The sequence below is a fragment of the Lynx rufus genome, unplaced genomic scaffold (genome assembly GCF_022079265.1).
Source record: "Lynx rufus isolate CCGP_SWC_20201006 ecotype Redwood Valley unplaced genomic scaffold, mLynRuf1.p SCAF_1, whole genome shotgun sequence".
In the NCBI taxonomy this organism is placed as follows: domain Eukaryota; kingdom Metazoa; phylum Chordata; class Mammalia; order Carnivora; family Felidae; genus Lynx; species Lynx rufus.
Window position 1 is genome coordinate 67,304,055 of NW_025814823.1, and position 23,574 is coordinate 67,327,628.

Genomic DNA, 23,574 nt, shown 5'->3' on the forward strand with positions numbered 1-23,574 from the left:
GCAAAATTACTATTTCCTCACTACACTGGCTGGGAGCCTTCAATTCCATACCTTTAGAAGTCTGTCCTGGCCTTTTCCACACAGTATAAAAGAACAGTCGGATGTCCAGCCTGCATCGAGCAGACCCCAGGGAGAGCCCTTTACCGCCATTATCCACTGATTTTTATAACCCAAAGGGAGTCACATAATATTTATCACTATGGACCGTTTTGTTTTCCTTTTTGCTAAATTATACTGTCCTATCAAGTAAGTTCAGTTTTTATCATTCATTCATCAATTTTATTTAAATCCCAAGTACAGTTCAACATTTCATCTCGTCATTTTCTGCAAAAACAATGATGTAGTATTCAAAATAAATTTGAAAACATTTCCTTTTCTTAAAATAATAAATCGCAAGTTAAAAATCAAGTGGAGAGGAAACCTAGAGACTGAAAGGGACCCCAGATATAAATCAGCCAAGAGCAAAGTACAGACCTTACGTGGGGTCTGACTCAAACCAATGGCTGACCAGATTTCCTGCTGAGATAATTAACGAAATGTACACGTGGACTAGGACAGTGATGATATTAAGGACCTGTGGTCACTTTTCAAGGGTGATAACATGGTTTCTTTTCAGAGGACTTCTTATCTTTTAGAGATAATGAAGGAAACACGTGCAGACGAACTACAGGAGGGCTACGTTCTGCATCAGAATAATTCGGGGTGTGGGTGAGGCTGGCAGAGGGCAGGGGGAATGGTCAGCCTTACTCCTCCTCCCCCAGCAGAGCATGGTTAAAGCTGGGGGATGGGTACATGAGGGCTCTTTACGCTACTCTTTTTTTTTTTTTATAACTGTCCATTTAAAAAGTGCAAAGTGAATAAAACTTCACAAAACAAGAGAAGCATCCTGTGATCCTCATGACATCAGGATTAAAACAGCAGTGCCTCTGTGCAGTTACATGTGGTGTGTCTGCCCACAAGACCAGCTTGAAGTATCAGATAATGTCCAAAGAGCTTTCAAAAAAAAAAAAAGGAACTCAACCTTGTCATTTCAATCAACACTATTATTACTTGAAATTCAAACGTGTGTAACTCAAAAGTCCTTACCTTTCTCAAAGCGCAAGCCTTTATGACTTTCTCGTATCGTTCCTTTTCATACTTCTTCCCAAATAAAATATTACTCCTCACAGTTCCTGCAAACACCCAGGGCTGCTGAGAAACATAGGCGATTCTTCCGTGCACGCTGACCAGCCCCTGGCTCCGGGGCAGCTCCCCCAGCAGGGCACTTAACAGCGACGACTGAAACAGATTGGAAACAAGCAAGCGTGTGCCAGCAGCACTGGGCACAGACAAGCCGCTGCTATTCCCAATCCCGCCTCCCCCAGCCCCGGGGTCTGATACACATCAGAGCGCTTCCACTTAAAACAGACTCAAGTACAGCCCTGGAAGGTGCAATAAAAAATGTGAATGCTCGGAGGGCACCTGGGTGGCCCAGTCAGTTAAGCGGCTGACTCCGGCTCAGGTCATGATCTCGCAGTCCGTGAGTTCGAGTCCCGCGTCAGGCTCACTGCTGTCAGCCTGTCAGCGCAGAGCCCGCAGGGTATCCTCTGTTCCCCTCTCCCAAAAATAAATACGTATTTTTTACAAATTTAAAATCAAATTTGAATGCTAACAAAACAGAGGATACCAGCCTGCTCTGCCCGAGCGCGTTTCCCCCCAAATGAAATGCTGTGCTCAAAGACAGACTGCTGGCCATTCCCAACAGGGGAGGCTGGCATAATACACACTTCCTCTGTCTGAGGTTTGCAGGTGGTCCTGCATCCGGCTAGCCTCGTTTCTGAAAAGCTGTGTGTAAATAATCTATCCGATGCGTCAGGAAAGATTAAAGGGACTCTGAAGGGGGTCAGGTTACCAAAAAGCAAAAACCCATCAAATGACGGCTCGATCATTTATTCACCCTACACGTAGCATTCCCTATTCTATTGTTTCAGATGCACAGGGCTAAGTGCACACACACACCTCCTTCAAGTCTTTCACGACATACGGACGTGGTGGCTCTGTGCCTACCACTAACAGAATGCTCAGAACTGAGCCGAAATCATCCTTTCGCGTACCTGTCTTGCCCCAGGACCTGGGTGTTTCTAGAGGGCAATCAGCCCGAGCCTTCTTACATCCGTGTCTTTTGCTCTTAGCACAGTGCCATGCACGTGGCCATACGTTCACCACTGTGCGCGGACGTGACTTGGGTAAGCCACATAAGGAAATGTTTAAAGCTTCCCAGAAGAGCCTTTTACAACCCCAAGACCTCCTGTAGAATTTGCTCTGACAAAAAGAAGAATCCGTTTTCTTAGTCATTCCATCCCGAATAGCAGTCACGTAAGGAATTTCCTTCACGGAGACATCCATCTTCCAGATAAGCATTTCCAAACTGTGCCACTTGAAGCACCAAGAAAAACACAACCACACGATCCAGATTGATGCGGCCGTGCGACCTTCTTGCAGAACCAATGCTCCATGGAACACATTTTGAGAAATGCCATTCTGGATATACCCAGTCAAACTTGTGTTACACACAGCCCAACCCCAAGAATTTAATATGGGATGTGGCATGGCAGCGAGCTGTCAAAAGGCACTATGACTTACCTTTCCTGCTCCCACAGGTCCGACCACAGCTAACAATTCCCCAGGTCTGACCGTAAAGGAAAGGCCTTGTAGGGTTGGGGTTTCTGATGCCTACAAATTCAAGTTCACAAAAATAGGCACATTTCAATAAAGTAACACAAATTACCTCAAAAAGAAAATACTGTAATAGTCACTGATATGTGAACATAACCCACATCTCTCCCCCTTCCTCTCTGAAGATACCATGTGCTGGAGTCCCTTTCACACTCTCTCTCTGTCTCTACATATACATGTGTGTATATGTATATACATATATATACACACACACATACATATATATAAATATAAAAATAAATATAATATAAAAATATAAATATATATATACATACATGTTTTAATGTTTATTTACTTTGAGAGAGAGTGCAAAGGGGGAGGGGCAGAGAGAGAAAGGGACAGAGAATCCCAAGCAGGCTCCACACTGTCAGCACAGAGCCCAACCCAGGGCTTGATCTCACACACTGTGAGATCATCACCTGAACCAAAATCAAAAGTTGGATGCTCAACCGACTGAGCCACCCAGGCACCCCTCGACTATAGTTCTTTGGGGCTTAGCTGCTTTTCAGAAGGCCTGTTCTCTTAGCAGATTTGCATGTGAACCCAGTTCTAGACACCCACGGAATTTAAGTCGTAGAAATGATAAGGCACCCTTCTGAAATGAAAACTTCTTGGTGCACACTAATATTAAAAGAATACAGTTAACAGAATATTCAGTATGGGAAGTTTTCAAGTTTTACATTATGACCCTTCGTTTTAATCGTCTATTCCATTAACCCCCACAAGGTGGCAGTATAAGTACATGGCATGCCAGGCCCTTTGCTACTAAGTAACTGGAAATCTCCCGTAACCTCTCCATTCTCATTTAATAAGGAAGGAATCTGAGTAATGCTCACAAAGCAAGAAGGCACTTGGCATTGTAAGATCACTCTTGGCAAAAAGGCTCCTGTGCGTGGTGGTCAAGGCTGTAATCAGAGCTCAAATTTAACACCAACAAAAATAACAAGTAAGTTAGTATATGGTATCACGGACCAGAGAAATAGTCTGTCTTCTACCTGTACCATGCATTACCTGTCCTAGTAAACAGGTACAACAAAGTACTTCTACTGTAAAACAAAAAACAAAAACAAAAAAAAAAAAACAAAAAACAAAAAAAAAACACATGGAGGCGTGCACTACAGCACAGAATCCAACACAACGGAAAAGGATAAAGCAAAAATCATGCTAATCAGAAGTTGTATTCCTAAACATTCTATAAATTCTACAATAAGGAGATTTAGTGTTAAGAAAACTCTCAATAAATGGGGTGCCTGGGTGGTTCAGTCAGTTAAACGTCTGACTGTTGGTTTTGGCTCAGGTTATGATCTCATGGTACGAGCCCTGTGTTGAGCTCCTGTGCTGACACTGTGGGCTTCGTTCCCACTGTTACAATCTCCGCCTCATTTCCCCGTGGGATGCTTCTGGGAGTCCTGACCATGCATGGCCCCAGGACTGAGGATCTCGTGAATATGTGTGAGTCCCAAACCCTTTCTGAAGAAGGCTTGTAAGGGGTTAGTGTTCTGCAAACACAGTTGGGGGAATGTCCTCCCACAATCACAGGAAACTGACTGTGAGTTGATCTAAGGCACTGCTACCTTCTACATTTCTAAAAAAAGGGTTCCTCAAAGACAAACCTCCAAATAGATACGTGAAGGGCAGAGAAACGTACAGAGCTTCTGTTCAAAACATTCCCTGCAAGTTCAACTACGAGGGATGATGGGAGGAAGAATCCAAGCCACGGATAGCCAAAAGCAGCTGAGCGAACTTTCCCACGCACAGGTGCAGAGCTGGGCTGCTGCTGCGTGACCTCTCTCTACGCTGGGAATGTGTACACACAGTTAACACAAGGCAGAAAGGCTAAAGGCACAGCAGGAGAAATAAAAGGTCTGTGTGATCTTCAAAATGAAAACCTTCTCTGGAATAATTGGCCATAAAATGGGTACATACTAAAACCAGGATAATTACATTTAAGCACGCATGCACACCAAAAAAACCAGCCCCAGATTCTATCGAATTATAAAAACTGTCATTAAGGTGGATTTCAATACATAGAAACATTTTTTTAAGCTTTTCCACTCCTCTCTTCATGTCTAACAACGAACTAGTTCCTACTTGACTACATTTTTTTTTTTTTTTAACTCAGTTACATCTACAAAGTAAGAAGCCACAGAACGACACTGGCTTCCCGTTCCCTGCACCTCAGAGCTTCCTGTTAGCGCCAGACAAGTTGCTGCTTCCTGGCCCGGGCTCCAGGGTCAGGCATTGCTCGAGCGTGACCAGAAGGGGGCAGCATGTGACAGTTCAGGGGTGCTCAGGCCCCCTTGCCCTGGGGCTCAGTAGAGGCTGATGCAATGCGCCAGCCCAGCCGTGGGGTAGGCCCTGGGGACATAGCAGTGAACCACAGGATGAAAACCCCTGCCCCGCGGCGATTTAGAGGCTCCCTCCGGACCAAACACTTCCAAGCTCAGACACTGAAACCGAGCGCATTCCTTTCATGAATGAAACCAGGTGGGGGCGAAGACCTTTGCCCACCTACCCACCCAGCTGTCTAGTGGGTGGTCTGAAAACCCACATCCTTCTGCCTCCCAGCCCGGTGGCCTCAGCTTCCTTCCCAAATCCCCAATGTCTGTGCCCCTCCCTCACCCTAGGGCCCCTAATCACCCCCAGTGAGAGGCACAGTCCTTCCCCAGACGAGGGCAGGACAACAGGATGGGGGTGTTCTGTGCTACAACGCAAAAGCTGCAGGAAAAGTCTGGGAACAAGTGATTAAGTTCTGGGAAGAACAAAAGTGCTCATTTTACAGTGTTGCACGGTTCGTACAAAAGAAAGGTGGTGATGGGTCATCATACAGGGTGTGTGGTAACTACCTCAGTGCACTACCTAACTCCCCAGCACTCACAGAAGGGAACTGGAACAGAGCTTTCTAGAAGTGCTTCAAGTGCACCAGTGGAGAATTACCAAGCAGGAGGGAATCCGCTGCAGTAAGGTAGGAAGGGTTTTTCCCATTTGCCTAAATGTCCTAAATCAACCAAGTGTCAGAAAACCTTCGTGACCTCACCTGTCCTACCTGTCAGCTTCCCACACAGAACCCTGAAGCTGGGAATCACTGGCACTTACTGTGCTCACCAGCTGCCTCCTCCCTGCCCCTGCCTGCCCCCAAAGTAGCCAGCACCTTCCAGAAGCTTAGAACAGGAGCCCTCACACTACCCTACAGGAAATATCCACATCATGGGCCTCACTCCATATGTTAGGAGATGGTCTGATAGCGTCAGGGTAAAAAACATACACTGATTTCCCAGTCTCTCCTCTGTAACAGCTTGTGATGTACGTGTTAGCTAACCCGTTCCGGACCGTATCACTTGTCTGCTCAATCCTGTAAATGGGGACATTGCAGCAAACTTATCACCGAAAACAATGTGATCATACTTGGAAAGTTCTCCTAACAATGGGACAAAGAACATGTCGTATGCCTTGGGCTGATTTTATACTTAATCCCCATTAACTACAAACCTTATTCCTGATTTTGAGAATGTTTATAATATACTTTCAAGGAAACAATGCAAGTCACATTTTATATGGTGTGTAAAAAAAAAAAAATCAAAATTCTCTATTAAATCTACATCCCCGGTTATCTTTTACCAGTTGTGATCTTGCAAGGGAGGATTTGTTACCTTATCCCAAAAGGCAGTGAAGTCTTGCACATGCACGATCATTTTACCGTCTGATGGCGGCTGAGGAGTACGCTGTGGTATCTCGTCAAGTAACAGAAAGTTCTGCAGAAGAAGGAAAAAGGCTGGTTGAGCTGTAGGAACAAAGCATAAGCAAGAATAATTGCTTTCCTGGAATTTGCAACGTAGCATTTTACGCAGCCTGTGTATGTATCATTTTACCAACTGTATTTACAAGGGGGACTCACATCAGAACACAGTATGTACTATGTAATTATATAATACAGTACACACACACACACACACACACACACACACACTGAGTTCACAAAGCTAACTCTGTAACCTTCTCAACAAGTATACTGATTCTTCCCTCAAGAGAAAATATAGTTACGAGCAGCGAACACATTTAGAACCTGGACATTGTCACGGTTTTACTCCTGTGTTACTAACAATAAACATGGGAATTGGTAGGAAATGATTACATAAATATTTATCTAATCCCACCATGTGCCAAGCACCACGTGAGACGCTGGGCACCCAGACAAAGGCCACCCCCAGGCCTTCAGAAATCGAGTTGATGCAAAAGGACAGGCTGGGAACACAGAACCAATGGCAGAGAGACTCTGAATGAAAAATGTGGTTCTGTCCATTTCTCTGTTTTGCCCTTTCCCTGGGCACTTGGGTACACTTTGCTTTTCCCCCCATAAGCATCACAGCAATGCATCCTTCCTGTCATGAGCTATCACTTGTCATCGTTCTAAAAAAAAAAAAAAAAAAAATTTTTAGGGGCGCCGGGTTGGTTAAGCATCTGACTCTTGATCTCAGCTCAGGTCCTGATCTCAGGGTCATGAGTTCAAGCCCCATGTTGGGCTCCACGCTGGGCATGAAGCCTACTTAAATATATATATATATATATATATATATATATATATATATATATATATATATATATATATATTTTTTTTTTACAAGCATCTCTTCATAATCACTTGTCTTTTCTCCTTAGCAAATACCCTCTCGACAGCAGGAGAAGGTATTTTTCCACGCTTCCTGCTCTTGTCCACACCAGATAGCAGCAAGGTGGTGCAATTTGAATCGAACCAAGTCATGCTAACCATTACAAACCTAACACAATCACATATACAGGAAAACTCGGTTTTGCTCTGCAAATGCTAGACATAATTCAACGGGAAAAGCTACACTGGTACAAACAGAATGAACAACCAATACCCCTCTACCCCCAAAACTTTGAATGTGTGGCAGCAACTGTTAACGGCCCTCAAAACTTGCTCTCGTTCTTCTGTGGAAACAAACTCCTGGTTTTTAGGGCATGGAAGCCTGGGAAAGGGACCCCTCTTCCCAGCCTCCCACAGAGCTATGCAGAGTCAGGTGATTAAGTTTAGGCCAGTGGAAAGTGATCATGCCCAGGAACCTTCCTCCACCCAATGGCTTGGGCCTTGGAAGTCGGCAGCTTAGCCAAAGCTGTGGTAGGGTCCCCTCCCTCGGAAAAGAAGAAAAAAAGAGAAAAGAAAAAAAAAAACAAACCCTCAAGGCAACCTGGTTATATGCATACGTGACCACATCCCTCACGACCTTGTAACATGAGACCACTTAATCAGACTACATGTTTGTATGTTACTACATATGAGAGACAAAGAAGTAAAAAATGTATGAAAAACTATGCCACATGGCGTTCGGGGCTCAGTTCTTCGGGTACGAACCCAACTGAGCGGTGCCGGCAGGAATAAGGTTGCTTCCCGGAAAAAAAAGCCTCTCTGGCCCATGACTCTCTGGGCAAGGCCACAAGCAAGAAGGAAAGCGTCTGGGCCTCTAAAGCCACAGAACAGCATACTAGCCATGGAACTTCTTATGGGGTGAATCGTGCCCTCCCAGAAAGACAGGATGAAGTCATAACCCCAGTTACCTCAATTATGTGACTTTATTTGCAAATAGGGTCATTGCAGATGTGGCTGATTCAGGTGAGGTCATACTGGAGTAGGGTGACCCCTAAATCCAATATGACTGGTGTCCTTATAAGAAGACACAATGGGGCGCCTGGCTGGCTCAGTCAGTGGAGCGTGCAGCTCTCAGTCTTGGGGCTGTGAGTTTGAGTCCCACATTGGGCACAGAGATTACTCAGAAATAAAATCTTTAAAGGAAAACAAGAGGAGGAAGAGGGGAGGAGGAGGAGGAGTGGGGAGGAGGAGAAGAAGGAGGTGGAGAGGAGGGAGAGGGAAAGAGGCAAAGAGGAGAAGGAGGAGGAGTGGGGAGGAGGAGGAGAAGGAGGCAGAGATGAGGGGAGGAGGGAGAAGGGAAGAGGAAAAGAGGAGGAGGAGTGGGGAGGAGGAAGAGGAATGGGGAGGAGGAGGAGGAATGGGGAGGAGGAGGAGAAGGAGGCAGAGAAGAGGGGAGGAAGGAGGGGGAAGAGGAAAAGAGGAGGAGGAGGAGAAGGAGAAGGAGGAGAAGGAGGTGGAGAGGAGGGGAGGAGGGAGAGGGAAAGAGGCAAAGAGGAGGAGGAGGAGTGGGGAGGGGAGGAGGGAGGGGGAAGAGGAAAAGAGGAGAAGGAGGAGGAGAAGGAGGAGGAAGAGGTGGAGAGGAGGGGAGGAGGGAGAGGGAAAGAGGCAAAGAGGAGGAGAAGGAGGAGGAGGAGGAGTGGGGAGGAGGAGTGGGGAGGAGGAGGAGAAGGAGGCGGAGAGGAGGGAGAGGGAAAGAGGAGGAGGAAGAGAAGGAGGAGGAGAGATACATACAGGTAGGAAACAACCAAGACAGAGATTACAGTGATGGCAACCACAAGCCAAGAAACGCCAAGGTGTGCCAGCCACACGAGAAACTAGAGAAGGCAAGGAAGGATTCTCCCTTATAGGTTTCAGAGGGATCACGACCCTGAGGACACCCTGATTTCAGACTTCTGGCTCCAGAACCGTGAAACAACACATTCCTGTCGCTCTGAGCCACCTAGTTTGTGGCAACTTTGCGGCCCCAGCGCTAGCAAACCGACACACAACCTCACGAAGGTTTGCTCAGGAAAGAAAAATGAACTACCTGTATAAGCAGCTTTAACATGGGTATTCTAGGACCCACGGGCAAACCTCATCCTAACCAACATAGGAAGCAACTGAAATAAGCATGTGAAAATGTTTCAGGAGAACAACACAGAAGTCAACTGCTACTCTAAAAACCATAAACACTCTTTAAGTCATTAAAATCTTGTCTATCTTGCTGCAAAGCTACAAATGTGATTAAAGCTGAATATGCAAAGTTTCTTCTGTGCAGGAAAAGGAAAACGTGTTCCTGTGCATTTCTCTCAAAGACGCAGCCTGCGGGAGGCGAGGTCTGCTCACAGATGCTTCCACTCGTCCAGGCTCGCTGAGAACCTTCCTCTCTGCCCCATGCCCGTGTCTAACAGGGAAGCAGAATGGACAGACGATGGTCTGAGGACTCCTTCCTTTGCAGGCTTTAAACCCAGCATGGCCCTGATTTCTCTTCCACACCAGCTCCCCCACAGTCACCCAGACAGCAACTCTTGCCTATTCTGCAACAATTCCGATCCCTCCAATTCTTCATTCCTCTTGAAACAACGTAATTTCGGAATCTCACCACCAATCGTTTACAACACCGACACAATTTTTTGCTGTCTCCCTATACCCTCCCGATTCCTTCCCCAGCATCCCCAACACTGTCAAACCTAACACCACTTCCTATTTTTTTTTAACGTTTATTCATTTTTAAGAGAGTGAGAGAGCGTAAGTGGGCCAAAGGCAGAGAGAAGGGGACAGAGGATCCGAAGCAGGCTCCACACTGACAGCAGAGTCCCTGACGCAGGGCTTTAACTCATGAACCAGGAGATCATGGCCTGAGCCGAAGTCAGTTGCTTAACCAGCTGAGCCACCTAGGCGCCCCACACTCCCTCATGATCTCACTGAAACACCTCTGAGAACGTCCACCATGCTTAAAACCCTTCAGTGACCCATGAGCACCTAAGTTCACACTCCCCAAGTGCCCTCCGCCTTGATACTCTGAGTACTGAACCAACCCTTCCTTCCCAACCCATCTCAAATGCTAATCCTCCTGGGAACCAGCTCACAAGGGCCCTAGCTGGCACTGCCCACCCTACTTCTGAATTCCCAAAGGGATATTAAGTCATGGCAAGGGAGAAGACTATGCCGTTCACGCACTTACGAACAGCCCAACTCAAACCCCACACTGAGGCTAGCAAAGGGTCAGCATGTCACGATAACCCCTAAAGAACCCGACTCTACGGCTGGTTCGAGTGAATCTAATCACTGACTAGATCACTACAGTCTTACACAGTATGAGTTAAGATGGCAACAAGCAGAAGGCTGTAGGTGTCATAAATCTTGTCTAGACAGAATAAAACTCAAATTTTAGCTTAAGCATATTACCAAGACATAAAATTCAAAATTCAGTATGTGCATATTAGAATAGAAATTCTGCACCTTCAAGGAAAGAAAGAAAAGAGAAACTATGCACACAGTGAGGAAGTAAATCTATTGAGCATTTGTCCGTAAATAATAGGTCTGAGTGGAGAAAGGAGTCACAGTCTCCCGGTGGTTAAATGAGGCTCCATTCAACACATGAACAGCTTATAAAGGTGCCAGATGTGCTGGCTGGATTTTTCTCAAGTGCTCAGGCTGATGAAAAAGCTGACATTAAATTGCCATTAAAGCCATGAAGTGCATACCCAGAACAGGTCATGCGGGAAAGAATCAGCCGTCAGAACTCAAGCCAACAAGATTGACTTCACAGTGGCTGCTAGGCAAAAACCTAAGCAGCTTTGTGAACACTATAACCTCACTTTACTGGGTGTAGACATTGTTAAGACTTTCACTGCTTTGAAGTTAAGACAAGATCTTTTATAATCCTATTGGACTCGTTCAATGTCACTAAGAGAAAAATAGAAGGAACTTCTTGGGCCTATAACTTCGTAGTAAATCCTTCATTTTCAGTACGTGGAAAAAAAGGAAATTGACAAGTGTGTGTGGAAGAGAAGACATACACTCTACAGCCCACGTTTGGCTTTACGCCAGGGCTGGGGATCCCAGCGCCACCTTCAAGGTGGAGAGGTGTGCTGCATTTACCTCTGGGACTCCCAAACATCATCTGAGTCCCAGGCTGCAGGAGACAGTGTCACAGCAAACTTCTGGGCGCCTCCCAAGCTTCTGACCCTCTACGAGCCAAACCTCGCCTAGTCCTGACTACCTGGTGAGTGTCCTCAGCGCATCTTTTCTTCCTCGCCTGCTGCCATTTTTACCTCTCACTGCACAAAACACGTGAGAGGCAGGGAAGGAAAGAGGAGTGAACATTGGATCAGTCCATTATATTCACTGCCTATTACCTGTGTCAGGTACGTGCTCCTGAGTGGCTCTCAAATCTCACTGCGTCTAGTTCAGCCTAATCCAAACCACATCACCCGGTTCCTGGACTGCATTAGCCTCTGAACACTTCCTGCTCTACACTAGATCCCCACCCCGACCTCCTCGGATCCGGTCCCTGGGCTGCAGCCAGAGTGAGCTCTGCAAAAGCAAAAAACCTTCCTGTGGTCTATAAGGTGCTCTGCCCCCTGCTCAGGCCTCTCTCTGCGCCCTCATCGTCAAATACATGGATCTCCTTCTGGTGCACCAAGCGCTTTCTAATAAGACCTTCTGCCACATAACTATCCCCCCAAAAATGCAGAGTATCAGCCTCCTATCTCCCCCACCCCCCCCCACACACACATGTAACTCTCCATGGAACTCCTTCAGCCTTCCCAGGAAGCCCCACCTCCAAAATTACAGCAGTGTCTACAAAGCACCTCATAGGACCTCAGCCTTTTTCTTAAAAAAAGAAAAAAAAATTAATGTTTATTTACTCTTGAGAGATAGAGCATGAGCAGGGGAGGGGGAGACAGACACACAGAATCAGAAGCAGGCTCCATCCAGGCTCTGAACTGTCAGCACAGAGTCCGACATGGGGCTCAAACCCATGGACCATGAGATCATGACCTGAGCTGAAGTTGGACACTTAACCGACTGAGTCACCCAGGCATCCCATCAGACTTTTTCTTCCAAAGACTGACTGATGACACGAAACACACATTAACAGTGAATGTCATTGTGTGAGCATTTATTAACTCCCTCTCGATGCTTCAGAAATTCTAAGCAGGCAAGCCTTCTGTGCATTTGCTTATCATTGTATATACACATCTAGCACAGCCCCAGGCTTGAGGTAGGTGCTCAGTTACTTTGTGGGGTGACTGAAGGAATTCTAAATGGGCCCCCCAAAAGTCTAGCACAAACCAAGACAGGTGTTAGTTTCTCCTGTCCACTGATTTTAGTCTTAACATGACCCTGACATCTTTTACATTTTGCTAAGCACATTCTGGCTTTGTGTGCTTTTTCCTGCAGCTGGGGCAACGTTTCCCACGTGTGGCATGTTTTCAGGTAACACAGGCACACTTGCTTAGGACACAGATACCTCGGGCCCTGCATGACCCAGAGACTCAGAGTCCCCAAACTGTCATGAGTTACTTTTCATAAGCCCTCCAGGTGATTCTGATGTACTTGAGATCTAAATTTCTTAAGGGGTTATAGAAACCATATGGGTTGGAAAAAAGTCTAAGATCTAAAAGAAAAAAAGATACTTCAATAATTACTTCAAAGCCACCATGAAGCAGTTTGCCATGCTAACCACCCCTTTCTCACCAACCTTCTCGGCCACTCTTCCCACCTCTACTGAAAACAACTTCTGCTCAACAAACTCTAAATCCCTAGGCCCACCTTTCTGCCAGAAACTTTATACAGAGGAGAGAAGACTTGGGCTTTCAGCCCAAATCAAAGATGCTTCATCAGGACACAAAGGGGCTTGACAAAGTCAGACCCAGGAAAATTCAAAGTTCTCAGCAAGTCATACCTTTGATGCTACTGGACACATCTCCATGGGAAGAATTTCCAGCCTCAGACACAGTTCAGCTGCATTTTAGCAGAAAAGCAATCAAAAGTCCCACCCAAATATTTGGATACAACTCCCTCAAAACCTTCTGCAAGATCCCTTTCATGCTATGTGATTTTATGTATCACAAAACAATGCTCAATTGCTGGATGCCTGCAGCATCTCACAGACGTGGAGAATACAGTGACACATCTCCTGAGCATGTGCAGTGAGGAATGCAAAGATGGACAAGGCACCGCGCCTGTCTTCAGAAGCCTGGAGATCGGGGAGGAGAATACATCCATCCCACACATGCGGGAAGTGAGGACAAAGTCACATCCGGGGAGTTCGAAGGAGGAGACGGGAGATTCCAGTGGGTGTGATGGTTAATTTTATGGGTCAACATGGCTAAGCCACAGTCATTTGCTCAAACACGTCTGGATGTTACAGTGAAAGTACCTTTCAGATGAGACTGACACTTAAATCAGTGGGCTTTAAAGCAGATTATCCCTCCATGATGGTAGGTGGGCCTCACCCAATCAGTTGAAGACCTTAAGAGGAAAGAAAAGACTGACCTTCAAAGAGAGCATTCTGTCTCTAGATTGCCTTTGGATTCAAGATGCACTTTAGCATAAAGCCACATGGTTTTCATCTTCCTTTATTACACAATGGCCAGTAAAACTAATGTTTTTAACCAAAGAAGACAAATGCTTCTAACTATCTATAAGACCTAATAGCCCAGGCCAGAAGCCAGGCCAGCAGAGTCTACACTGACTCTGAATTAGTGTTGCTTCCACTAATTCAGTATTTATCTGAGGCCCAGTAGATACCCAACATGGGCCAGCCACTCTGCAAAAGAACTATCAGATATCATCTGCTGTCAGGGGGCTTAGTATAGTCCTGTCGAGTCAGAACCAGCCACATGCCATGATGCTGAACGGTGTGGTACTGGCCTTGCACATATATATGGAAGCTTGCGGAGCCTGGGTGACTCAGTCAGTTGAGCACCTGACTCTTGATTTCGGCTCAGGTCATAATCCCGGGGTCATGGGATAGAGCCCCACGCTGGGGCTTGGGATTCTCTCTCTCTCCCTCTGCCCCTTCTCTGCTCACTCTCTTGCTCCCTTGCTCTCTTTCTCTCTCTCTCTCTCTCAATCTGTCTCTCTCTCTCAATCTCTCTCTCTCAAAATGAATAAACTTAAAAAAAATCTTTTTAATATGGAACCCTGAGGTCAGCATGAGAAAAAGTGCTGGAGGAAGATTGCAGGGGCTGGGGGACTCAGCAGCATTTACCTAAATCAAGAACAGAAAAAAAGGCAACCCCCTGAGATGAACAGCATGGGCAAAAACCCCAAAGCGCATATGAATGTGGTGCATCACAGAGACAAGCCCTTCCCCTCCCCCACATCCGGGGCCAGAATGGAGGGTCGTGCGCTGGGAAACACGGGCCAGTTGAGCTTAAACCCAGAGCTTAAAATTTTGATTCTGCAGGAACCCCTGCAGGTCTCTTCAGAATGAGACTGGATGATGAAAACTACACGTGAGGAAATACTCATGCCGGAAGGTCCCAGGAAGGCAGTGGAGGTGATGTAACAAGGGGTAAGAAACCAGGGTCTGGGAAGAATCCTAGTGCATCGTGTGCAAGCTGTGTGAGGATGGGCACACTGGTTCACTTGCTGCAGGAACGGTGTCCTTACCGGTCAAGTGGGGACACTAGTGCTCACGAACTGCTGTCAGGATGACCCGAGACAATGTGCCTGGACCTCACTAAGCACTGGCTGCAGCAGCGACAGTCACAAAATGACAGCAAAATGTGCATGGGAAGCTGGCATCTGGAAAGGTTCTAGGTATGCTTAGAACATCACTGTGACCAAAGTATCTTCCTAGATGTGCTCTTTCAAGATGCAAACGCTACAAAACAGAAATTTTATTGAAACGCATGGGCCACAACTTTAACAAAGTTGTTGGAAGCCCCTGGGAGGAAACATGACAAACTTGGGGACCAGAACTGGTCCCCTAAGACTGATCTCTCTCATAAGTAATATTTTTTTACAGGACAGAAATTTCATGATAAAAAATCTCAGCTTTGGGGCTTCTGGGTGGCTCAGTTGGTTAAGCGTACAACTTCAGCTCAGGTCATGGTCTCACAGTTCGTGGGTTCAAGCCCTGCATTGGGCTCTGTGCTGACAGCTCAGAGCCTGGAGCCTGCTTTGGATTCTGTGTCTTCCTCTCTCTCTGCCCCTCCCCTGCCCACGCTGTCTCCCTCTCTCAAAAATAAACATTAAAAAAAATTTTTTTTAATTCATCATAAAAAAAAATCTCAGCTTTTATGATAAAACTAAAAAAAAAAAAAAAAAGGCACACGCAGAGCCATAGAACTTCAGTAGAAACATACTACTACACGTCCATCACTGTGGAGGAACAGGAACAAAACAAACTAGGTTTTTTGTAAAGCCCAGGCACTCAAGTTCGTGCCTAGGTCCCGTCAGCAGAGCATATTTATCTTCATTTTAGACCTATTTATAAACACACAAACACCTGAGCACCCACTACGTCGGCCTGCATCTTGGCGATATTATTTGCCCTGGGCAACATAGGGACAGCTAATTAGGAAAAGGAGGCAGCAGTATGGGGGGGGGGGGGTGTAGGAAGCAGGGGACATATTTGAAAGACCTTCCCAGAAATGGGCTGAGGCAGGAAAACAAGTAAACAGGGGGACAGGGGACAAAAGGTGGAGGTCCACAAGACTTACTCCGAGACCACAAGGCAGGCATCCATGGGGGATAGAACCCATCTTCAATCAGGGACAAGTAACGGTGAGGCTGAGGCCATCTACCCACCCAAGGAGCCAGGGCCCTTCTGCAAGCTCCTTCCTTCCTGACCTAGAGAGGAATCTTCTTCCCCCAAAACTGCATACTGTCGCTACCGAATCATTTGAGTTGGCACAAGAGAGGAGATCTGTTCGTTTTCCTCCTGCCTCAGACATCTTCATCACCCTGCAGGTGATCAAAGGCCCTGTGCCACTGCTATCACTGCCCCCATGAATGATCAGCCACTTAGTTCTCTGTAGGGCACATCCCCAAGAAGACAGGGAGGGGAACACGTACAACATTCTGGAATGACTACGGGCTTGGCTGCTGAGAAAGTTAAACCACAGCATGAGGACACCAAATTAAAAGCAGATGTTTCGGGGCACCTGGGTAGCTCGGTCGGGTTAGCATCCAACTCCTGATTTCGACTCAGGTCATGATCTCAATGTTCATGACTTCCAACCCCCTGTCGGGCTCTGCATGGACAGCAAGGTGAAGCCTGCTTGGGATTCTCTCTCTCTCTCTCTCTCTCTCTCTCTCTCTCTCTCTCTCTCTCTCCCCCTCCCTCTCCCTCTCCCTCTCTCCCCGCCCCTCCCCCCGACTTGCACTCTCTCTCAAAACTTAAATAATAAAAATTTAAAAAAAAATAAAATGAAATCAGGTGTTATGCTTAAAATCCACCTACAACTTAAAAAGGTTATTTGTCATTGGGGCACCTGGTGGCTCAGTCGGTTGAGCAACCTACTTCGGCTCAGGTCATGATCTCGCAGTTTGTGAGGTCGGGCTCTGTGCTGACAGCTGGGAGCCTGGAGCCTGCTTCGGATTCTGGGTCTCCCTCAGTCTCTGCCCCTACCCTTCCCATGCTCTCTCTGTCGTGCACTCTCTCTCTCTCTCTCTCTCTCTCTCTCTCTCTCTCGCTCGCTCTCTTTCTCTCCCTCCCTCCCTCCCTCCAAGATAAATAAACGTTAAAAAAATTTTTTTTTTTAAAAACAAGGTTATTTGTTGCCAAACCTTGATCCTTCGGATGCTGACAACCGCCTCTGACACCTTCTCAATGGCTGCAGGGAAAAAAAGGGTGACTGTCAACCGCACGGCCCCATACAGTGTCACTGCCACGAACACATGGCTGGCTGTGAGCACGTGTCCAAGAAGCACGTAGGTGGTGAAAGTCACAAAAACGATGTTTTTGCTTGCGACGAAAAATGACGCCAAATTCATTCCTCTGAGGTAGGAACTTCTCAGAATCTTGGAAATTTCCTTCCTGGAAAAGAGAGGATATAGGTTTGAAGGAAGCATCAACGTCCACGTCGTCTGTTCAAGCGCCTGTTGCCCGTGGCCCCTTTCCAGGCTCCAACATAAGGACCACACGCTCAGAACCACTCCGCTCACCTTAACTAAACGGAGGCGTAATGTCGCACGTTAACATTCTGGATCGATCAGACCAGGTTGAACATTCACTCAACAAGCACGCCTGACTACAAGTCCTGTGCTGGGCACCTTGCTGATGACAGACACAGCCTGTCCTCTCCGGGAACTCATGAACTCATAAGGAGAAGAGACTAAGCAACCCAAAATGTGTGCACTAAACAGAAACAGTGAGTGCAGGCCCCGTGGGTGCACAGAGAAGAGGTGCCTCCCTCAGAACAGTGGAGTCGGGGTCGGACGCGTGCAAGTGGAACCTGGGGGGACGAGCCAGGTTGGTCGGGCTTGGTGGGGGCCAGGGAAGAACGAAGCTGCGTGCGCTTGAAGCAGAGGAAGACGTACCTATGAAGTAAGTGCAAGAGGGAACAGAAGCACAGGGCTGTCAGAGAGGGGCTGTGGGTGGGGGGTACACAACTGATCAAATATTTAACTCACAGACTGAAAAACATTCTACAAACGTAAAGCCACACAAAAAGGACCAGTGTTTCCATGGATCTGTGTCTCTGTCTGGAATGAATCATATTGATTCTGACAGTTTGGCCCAATCTCTATAATTTTCCTATTTGTGCTACATTCGCACAAATTATAGCGTCAGTGTAAATGTCATATTTGCAAATACTACCATCATGGCTGGTTTGGAATCTGGGGTATTAAGAGACATTCGAAATTTTGTTTTTGGAGTAGCAGAAGCACAGGGTGGGGTGTATAGTATTTAAGTTCACATTTAAAAAAAATATATTTTTTAATGTTTATTTTTGAGAGAGAGAGACAGAGTGCGAGAGGGGGAGGGGCAGAAAGAGAGGGAGACACAAAATCCAAAGCAGGCTCCAGGCTCTGAGCTGTCAGCACAGAGCCCAACGTGGGGCTCGAACTCACAAGCTGTGAGATTGTGACCTGAGCAGAAGTCAGACACTTAACCGACTGAGCCACCCAGGTGCCCCTAAATTCACATTTTAATGTGAAAACTTCATTGAGACTTGTCAAACAATTCGGTGAAAGCAGGAGATCGAAAAGTATAGAAACGTGATGTGAAATACACAGAAACTTTACCTTCTCAAACTGGTGACAAGGTCTGCAAATGACTTTTCCCAAGCATACATTTTTATTATTCTTATGCCAGTGATAACTTCATTCATGGTCCTGATCCTGACGTCTGTGAAAGTCGCAGTCTTATTCCTAAGGGGACAGACGTGAGAGATGAATAACAGCCATCACAGCCCCACTTTGCTTATCAGCAGCTGGCACAGTCAGAGACCAGGGATCAAATGCTTCCCTACAGCAACTCTGCCCAGACAGCAGAGGCAGTTCCTACTCAAAATACAAATGGAAAAAAACTTCAGTTAGGAAGTCAACAATTCATCCCAATTCAAGAAGTCTTTTGGAGAACTTACAACATTGGCTAAGGAAGACATCAGAGAGAGTCAGATACAAACCATCTGTTCTGGGAGGTCATGAGTGGGTAGGGAAGGCAGAAAGGCGCCTGAATCTAACAACAATAATACAGTTGGCTGCAGTATAATAACATGGTAATAAAGTGCTTCAGAGCGGAAAAGAAAGAGCTGTTGATTCTACTGGGCGAGGGGGAGAGCAAGAAAAGCTTCAGAGTCCCAGCAGTTTTGGAACAGGACCCAAAGGATAAAGAATATATCTCCATGGCTAAGAGGGGAAAGAAAATTTCAAATAGAGAAAACACCACCGGTAAAGACACAGAAGAACTCAATGCGCTTCAAATAGCTCCTCATCATCTACCTGACAACCTTGACCGTGACCCTCTCCCAGTCCTCTGGCACCTGCTTCACCCCCAGTAAGCTCTGCATCACCAGCCACTTTTCTATCATGTATGCTGCTAGGACTGTGGGACGTATAAAGATATAACTGAGGTTGGCGTTGCCCTTGGGGAGCTTATAAAATTTAGTGGACACGCTGAATTATAAACAAGGCACACACATACACACCTGGAAACAGCTCTAACACAAGCGTAACAAAAATATACGCAGCCAGAACTGGGCCTCTAAATAGACATTTAAATTGTCGCATTATTTAATACATGTTTAAATAACATCATCATATGTAAATTTTGCTTGAAGACACTACTTACAAGGCACGGTGCCCAAAAAGCTGGCCAGGAGGAGCCAGTGGATGTCTTCACCTTTCCAGCCTAAAGCTGGAGCCTCCACTGGCCAAGCCTGAACAGCCCACACAAAAGAGAGATCACAGAAGACATTTGTTTGGCTTTTGAACAAAAGCAGGGGCCAGGGGTGCCTGGGTAGCTCAGCTGATTAAGCATCCAACTCCTGATCTTGGCTCAGGTCATGATCTCACAGTTCCTGAGATCGAGCCCCGAGTCGGGCTCTGTGCTGACAGCACAGAGCCTGCTTGAGATTCTCTCTGCCTCTCTCTCTGCCCCTTCCACTGCTCTCTTATACTCTCTCACTCTCAAAATAAACTTTAAAAAAAAAAAAAAAAGCATGGAGCAGACCATGGATATTAACAAATACACATTACCTATTTTTTGAACCAGTGTTTCTCTTACCGGAGTGATGAAAACAACTTCCCGATGCAGCTTTGCAAGGGCAGAAGAATAATTAGAACTGCCATCCCGGCCAGACAGGATATTCCTATTTCCATCCAGAGCAAGGCAGTCACTGCTATGGCCTGCAGTGGCCCTACCCACAGAAAGTGTAAGAATATGGTCACCTTAAAAGAAAAAGACAAAGCTTTCTTAGGACTAAAGAAACACAAAACCAGTGAGGACAGAAACAATCTGCTCTCAAAGAACAGTCAGGAACCTACACAGAAATGATCACAGTGGGTTTTAAACCTGCTAACGCCAAGATCCCAAGTATCCGCCCCAGACGAAGCTGTTCCAGGACACAGGGAAGGCTTCAGGGACATCCAGGGAGAACACGACCACCAGTACTAGAAGGAAGATTTCAAGGGGCGCCCCGGTGGCTCAGTCCATTAAGCGTCCAACTCTTAATCTCAGCTCAGATCATCATCTCGCAGTTCGCGAGTTTGAGCCCCGTGTCAGGCTCTGCTCTGATGGTGCGGAGCCTGCTTGGGATTCTCTCTCCTTCTCTCTGCCCCTCCCCGACTTGTCTACACGCACGTGTACACTCTCTCTCTCTCAAAATAAATAAACATTAAAAATTAAACCAAAAAAAGAAGGAAGATTTCAATTCTGTCTACCCCACGCATGGGCCCAGGGTTCCCCCAAATTTCCTCTACTACAAAATTCAGCCCCACCTCCCTTGGGCTCCCCAGGACCTCACAAAAACCTGTATTACGGTACCTACCATGCTCTCTAGTAATTACTTGCTCATTTCTCTCCCTGATAGGCTGTGCTTCCCCAGGGCAGAAACTAAGCCTTATTCATCCCTGAAACTGAATAGGAACCTTAGTTCATGTTTGATGAATGCATAATTGAAAGAGAAGTGGTCTAGTGCCATACAGATCCAACCAGCAGCTACGATGCCCCAGAAAGTGTGATATATTCATAAGGTAAATGTAAATGCAACACGGTGGGATACAGAAGAACAGTTTGTTTCTGGCTAGGGATCACCCATGTGGCATTTTTTAATCAAAGACTTCCTATGTAGCAAGCACTCTAGAAGGCCCAGAACAATCCCTGTCCAGCAGAAGGTCAACATCCAGAGAGGGAGGAAGACAATTCAGCAATACCAACACAGTGTGCTCAGAAGCCCCACTCCTGAAGGACTATTAGGACCCTTTAACCAAGCGGGACAAGAACACTGCTGTCTGCTTATGAAGTCTTCAAGTAAGTATGCTGTAAACACATTAAGCAAACAGAACTCTTACCTGCCGGACCACACATATTATCATAGCTAAGTTGCACACAGAAGAAATGAGACGCGGATAAAAAGTATCCTCGTCTTTGTCCCCAACAGAAGTCTGGCCTACACCCAAAACCGGCACCAGAAACTCCAGTAAGTTAAACCGAGTAAGGGGTGGGAAGGAAAGAGGCCCCCTCAGGGGCAGCTTACCTGGTCAAACTTGTTCACGTCATTGGACAGCAGATTGACGATCTGGCCGGTAGTAGTCTTTCCCATGGCCTTGTTACTAAGGCGAAGTGCCTGGCACAGAGACGGGAATGGAGAATTATACTCCTACAGTGATACTAAGCCACACTCAGAGAACTAGGAACATGGAGTGTATTTTTATGGGGTCTTGCGTGACGTCGGGAGAGCAGGATGACCTGTGACAGCAGGGCTCTAGGGACCTGGGGTCAGCCTTCGACTAACGTGGTGGCAGCCACGTCCCTGGAGGATCAACGAGAGCAACGGAGGCAGAAGCCAACTCCCCCAGACCAGTTTTGATGAGTTTGGACAAGCCCCAAGTACAGAAGGATATGTCCTCAGGAGTCAACTAAAGTAATTTTGAGCCACATTCTACAAGAGTGAAGAGGCTAAGGACAGAAATTAGGAGACGGACTAGCTAGAAATCTGGAACCAGTCCTTAATTCTGCATGCAACGTCTGGGTCTTAAGTCTCCTGGTTCTGGAAATGTAAATAAGCCCAGATGCTGCCTGGACAGACCCCAGGGTCCCTATGAGTGGGATGCCAGATACTCTTTCTTTTTTTTTTTTTTTTAATTTTTTTTTTTCAACGTTTATTTATTTTCGGGACAGAGAGAGACAGAGCATGAACAGGGGAGGGGCAGAGAGAGAGGGAGACACAGAATCGGAAACAGGCTCCAGGCTCTGAGCCATCAGCCCAGAGCCCGACGCGGGGCTCGAACTCGCGGACCGCGAGATTGTGACCTGGCTGAAGTCGGACGCTTAACCGACTGCGCCACCCAGGCGCCCCCAGATACTCTTTATCCACTACGTGGAGGACACCAAGTGCTCCAGTAGATAGGGTGACTGAGGAGGCGCGTTCCCTGTTTAGAGATAGGACGTGATATGGACAAGCACCGGTAATTCAAGCGTGAAATGGACAGTAACGACAGCAGCACAGGGAACTGGCGACAGTTTCCATTGAGTGACACTGTGGGCAGGACAGACCCTGGACAATGGGGAGGAGAAACTATGGAGAGAAGGGAAGAACACTGTGACTGGAAGGAACAGCATGCAGTCAGCGAAGAGAAATGTAGAAGCAGCTGAGTAAAGAGTACCTGAAATCCGGCTAGAAAAGTAGAATGGAAAGCAGCTAATGTCTGGAAAACAGAATGGAGCAGGAAATGTCTTTTTACATTAGAGCAAGAAACGCAACTCTAGGAAGATTCAGCTGTAGAAGTCACTGGCCAGGAGACTCTTATAAGAAGGGAGGATTAGGAACCACTGATGGTCCAGGCAAGGGTAAAAAGACGGTGTGCTAGGGCTGTGTGAATGTGAATGGAAAGGAAGGGCCAGATATAAGGGAAGACACTTTGGAAAATAAAAAGTGTTACATAAATATAAGTACATCAGTCACAAAAAACACAGCCCCCCCCCCCAACTATAAAGAAAAAAGAAAGAAATGCCCCTACAGGAAGAAATAAACCTCAGTGCCTTAATTATCGAAGGCTCATTTGAAAGTATTTTTAAAGCCAATTTTACATACAAATACATGTGAATCCCTCATGTAGAAGATACACAATGGAAGTAGATACATGATAACTAATTTTAACAATTAAAGTAAGTCAATAGCACATAAAACTGATTCTAAAACTGATCATCTTCAGGGAGCCTGGGTGGCTCAGCCGGTTACACATCCAACTTCAGCTCAGGTCATGATCTCACAGCTCGTGAGTTCGAGCCCCACGTTGGGCTCTATGCTGACAGCTTGGAGCCTGGAGCCTAGAGCCTGCTTTGGATTCTGTGTCTCCCTCTCTCTCTCTGCCCCTCCTCTACTCACGCTCTGTCTCTCAAAAATAAGTAAACGTTAAAAAAAACTTTTTTTGACTGATCGTTTTCAAAACTTCTCAAGACTACTGTACCCAATTAGAATCATCACGGACAGACTGTCACCGACAACGAGGACCACAGGTAAGAGGGTGCAGATGACAATTTGTGCAAAAGACCAAGCTCTTCTCAGCGGGCCATCAGGACA

The 23,574-nt window shown here is 46.5% G+C and overlaps 1 protein-coding gene across 3 annotated transcripts in view; it reads right to left on the reverse strand.

Moving 5' to 3' along the window:
* The window catches only part of ABCC4 (ATP binding cassette subfamily C member 4), a 264,706-nt gene that overhangs the window by 160,143 nt on the left and 80,989 nt on the right, over nt 1–23,574 (reverse strand). For all 3 annotated transcript variants that reach the window (XM_047081091.1, XM_047081080.1, XM_047081094.1), the window contains 7 exons: nt 21,529–21,618; nt 20,058–20,221; nt 18,575–18,700; nt 17,114–17,363; nt 6,366–6,467; nt 2,623–2,712; nt 1,087–1,278 (listed from right to left, as the gene is read on the reverse strand). In XM_047081091.1, the coding sequence (XP_046937047.1) occupies nt 1,087–1,278; nt 2,623–2,712; nt 6,366–6,467; nt 17,114–17,363; nt 18,575–18,700; nt 20,058–20,221; nt 21,529–21,618 (1,014 nt within the window). The remainder of the gene's footprint in view (nt 1–1,086; nt 1,279–2,622; nt 2,713–6,365; nt 6,468–17,113; nt 17,364–18,574; nt 18,701–20,057; nt 20,222–21,528; nt 21,619–23,574) is intronic.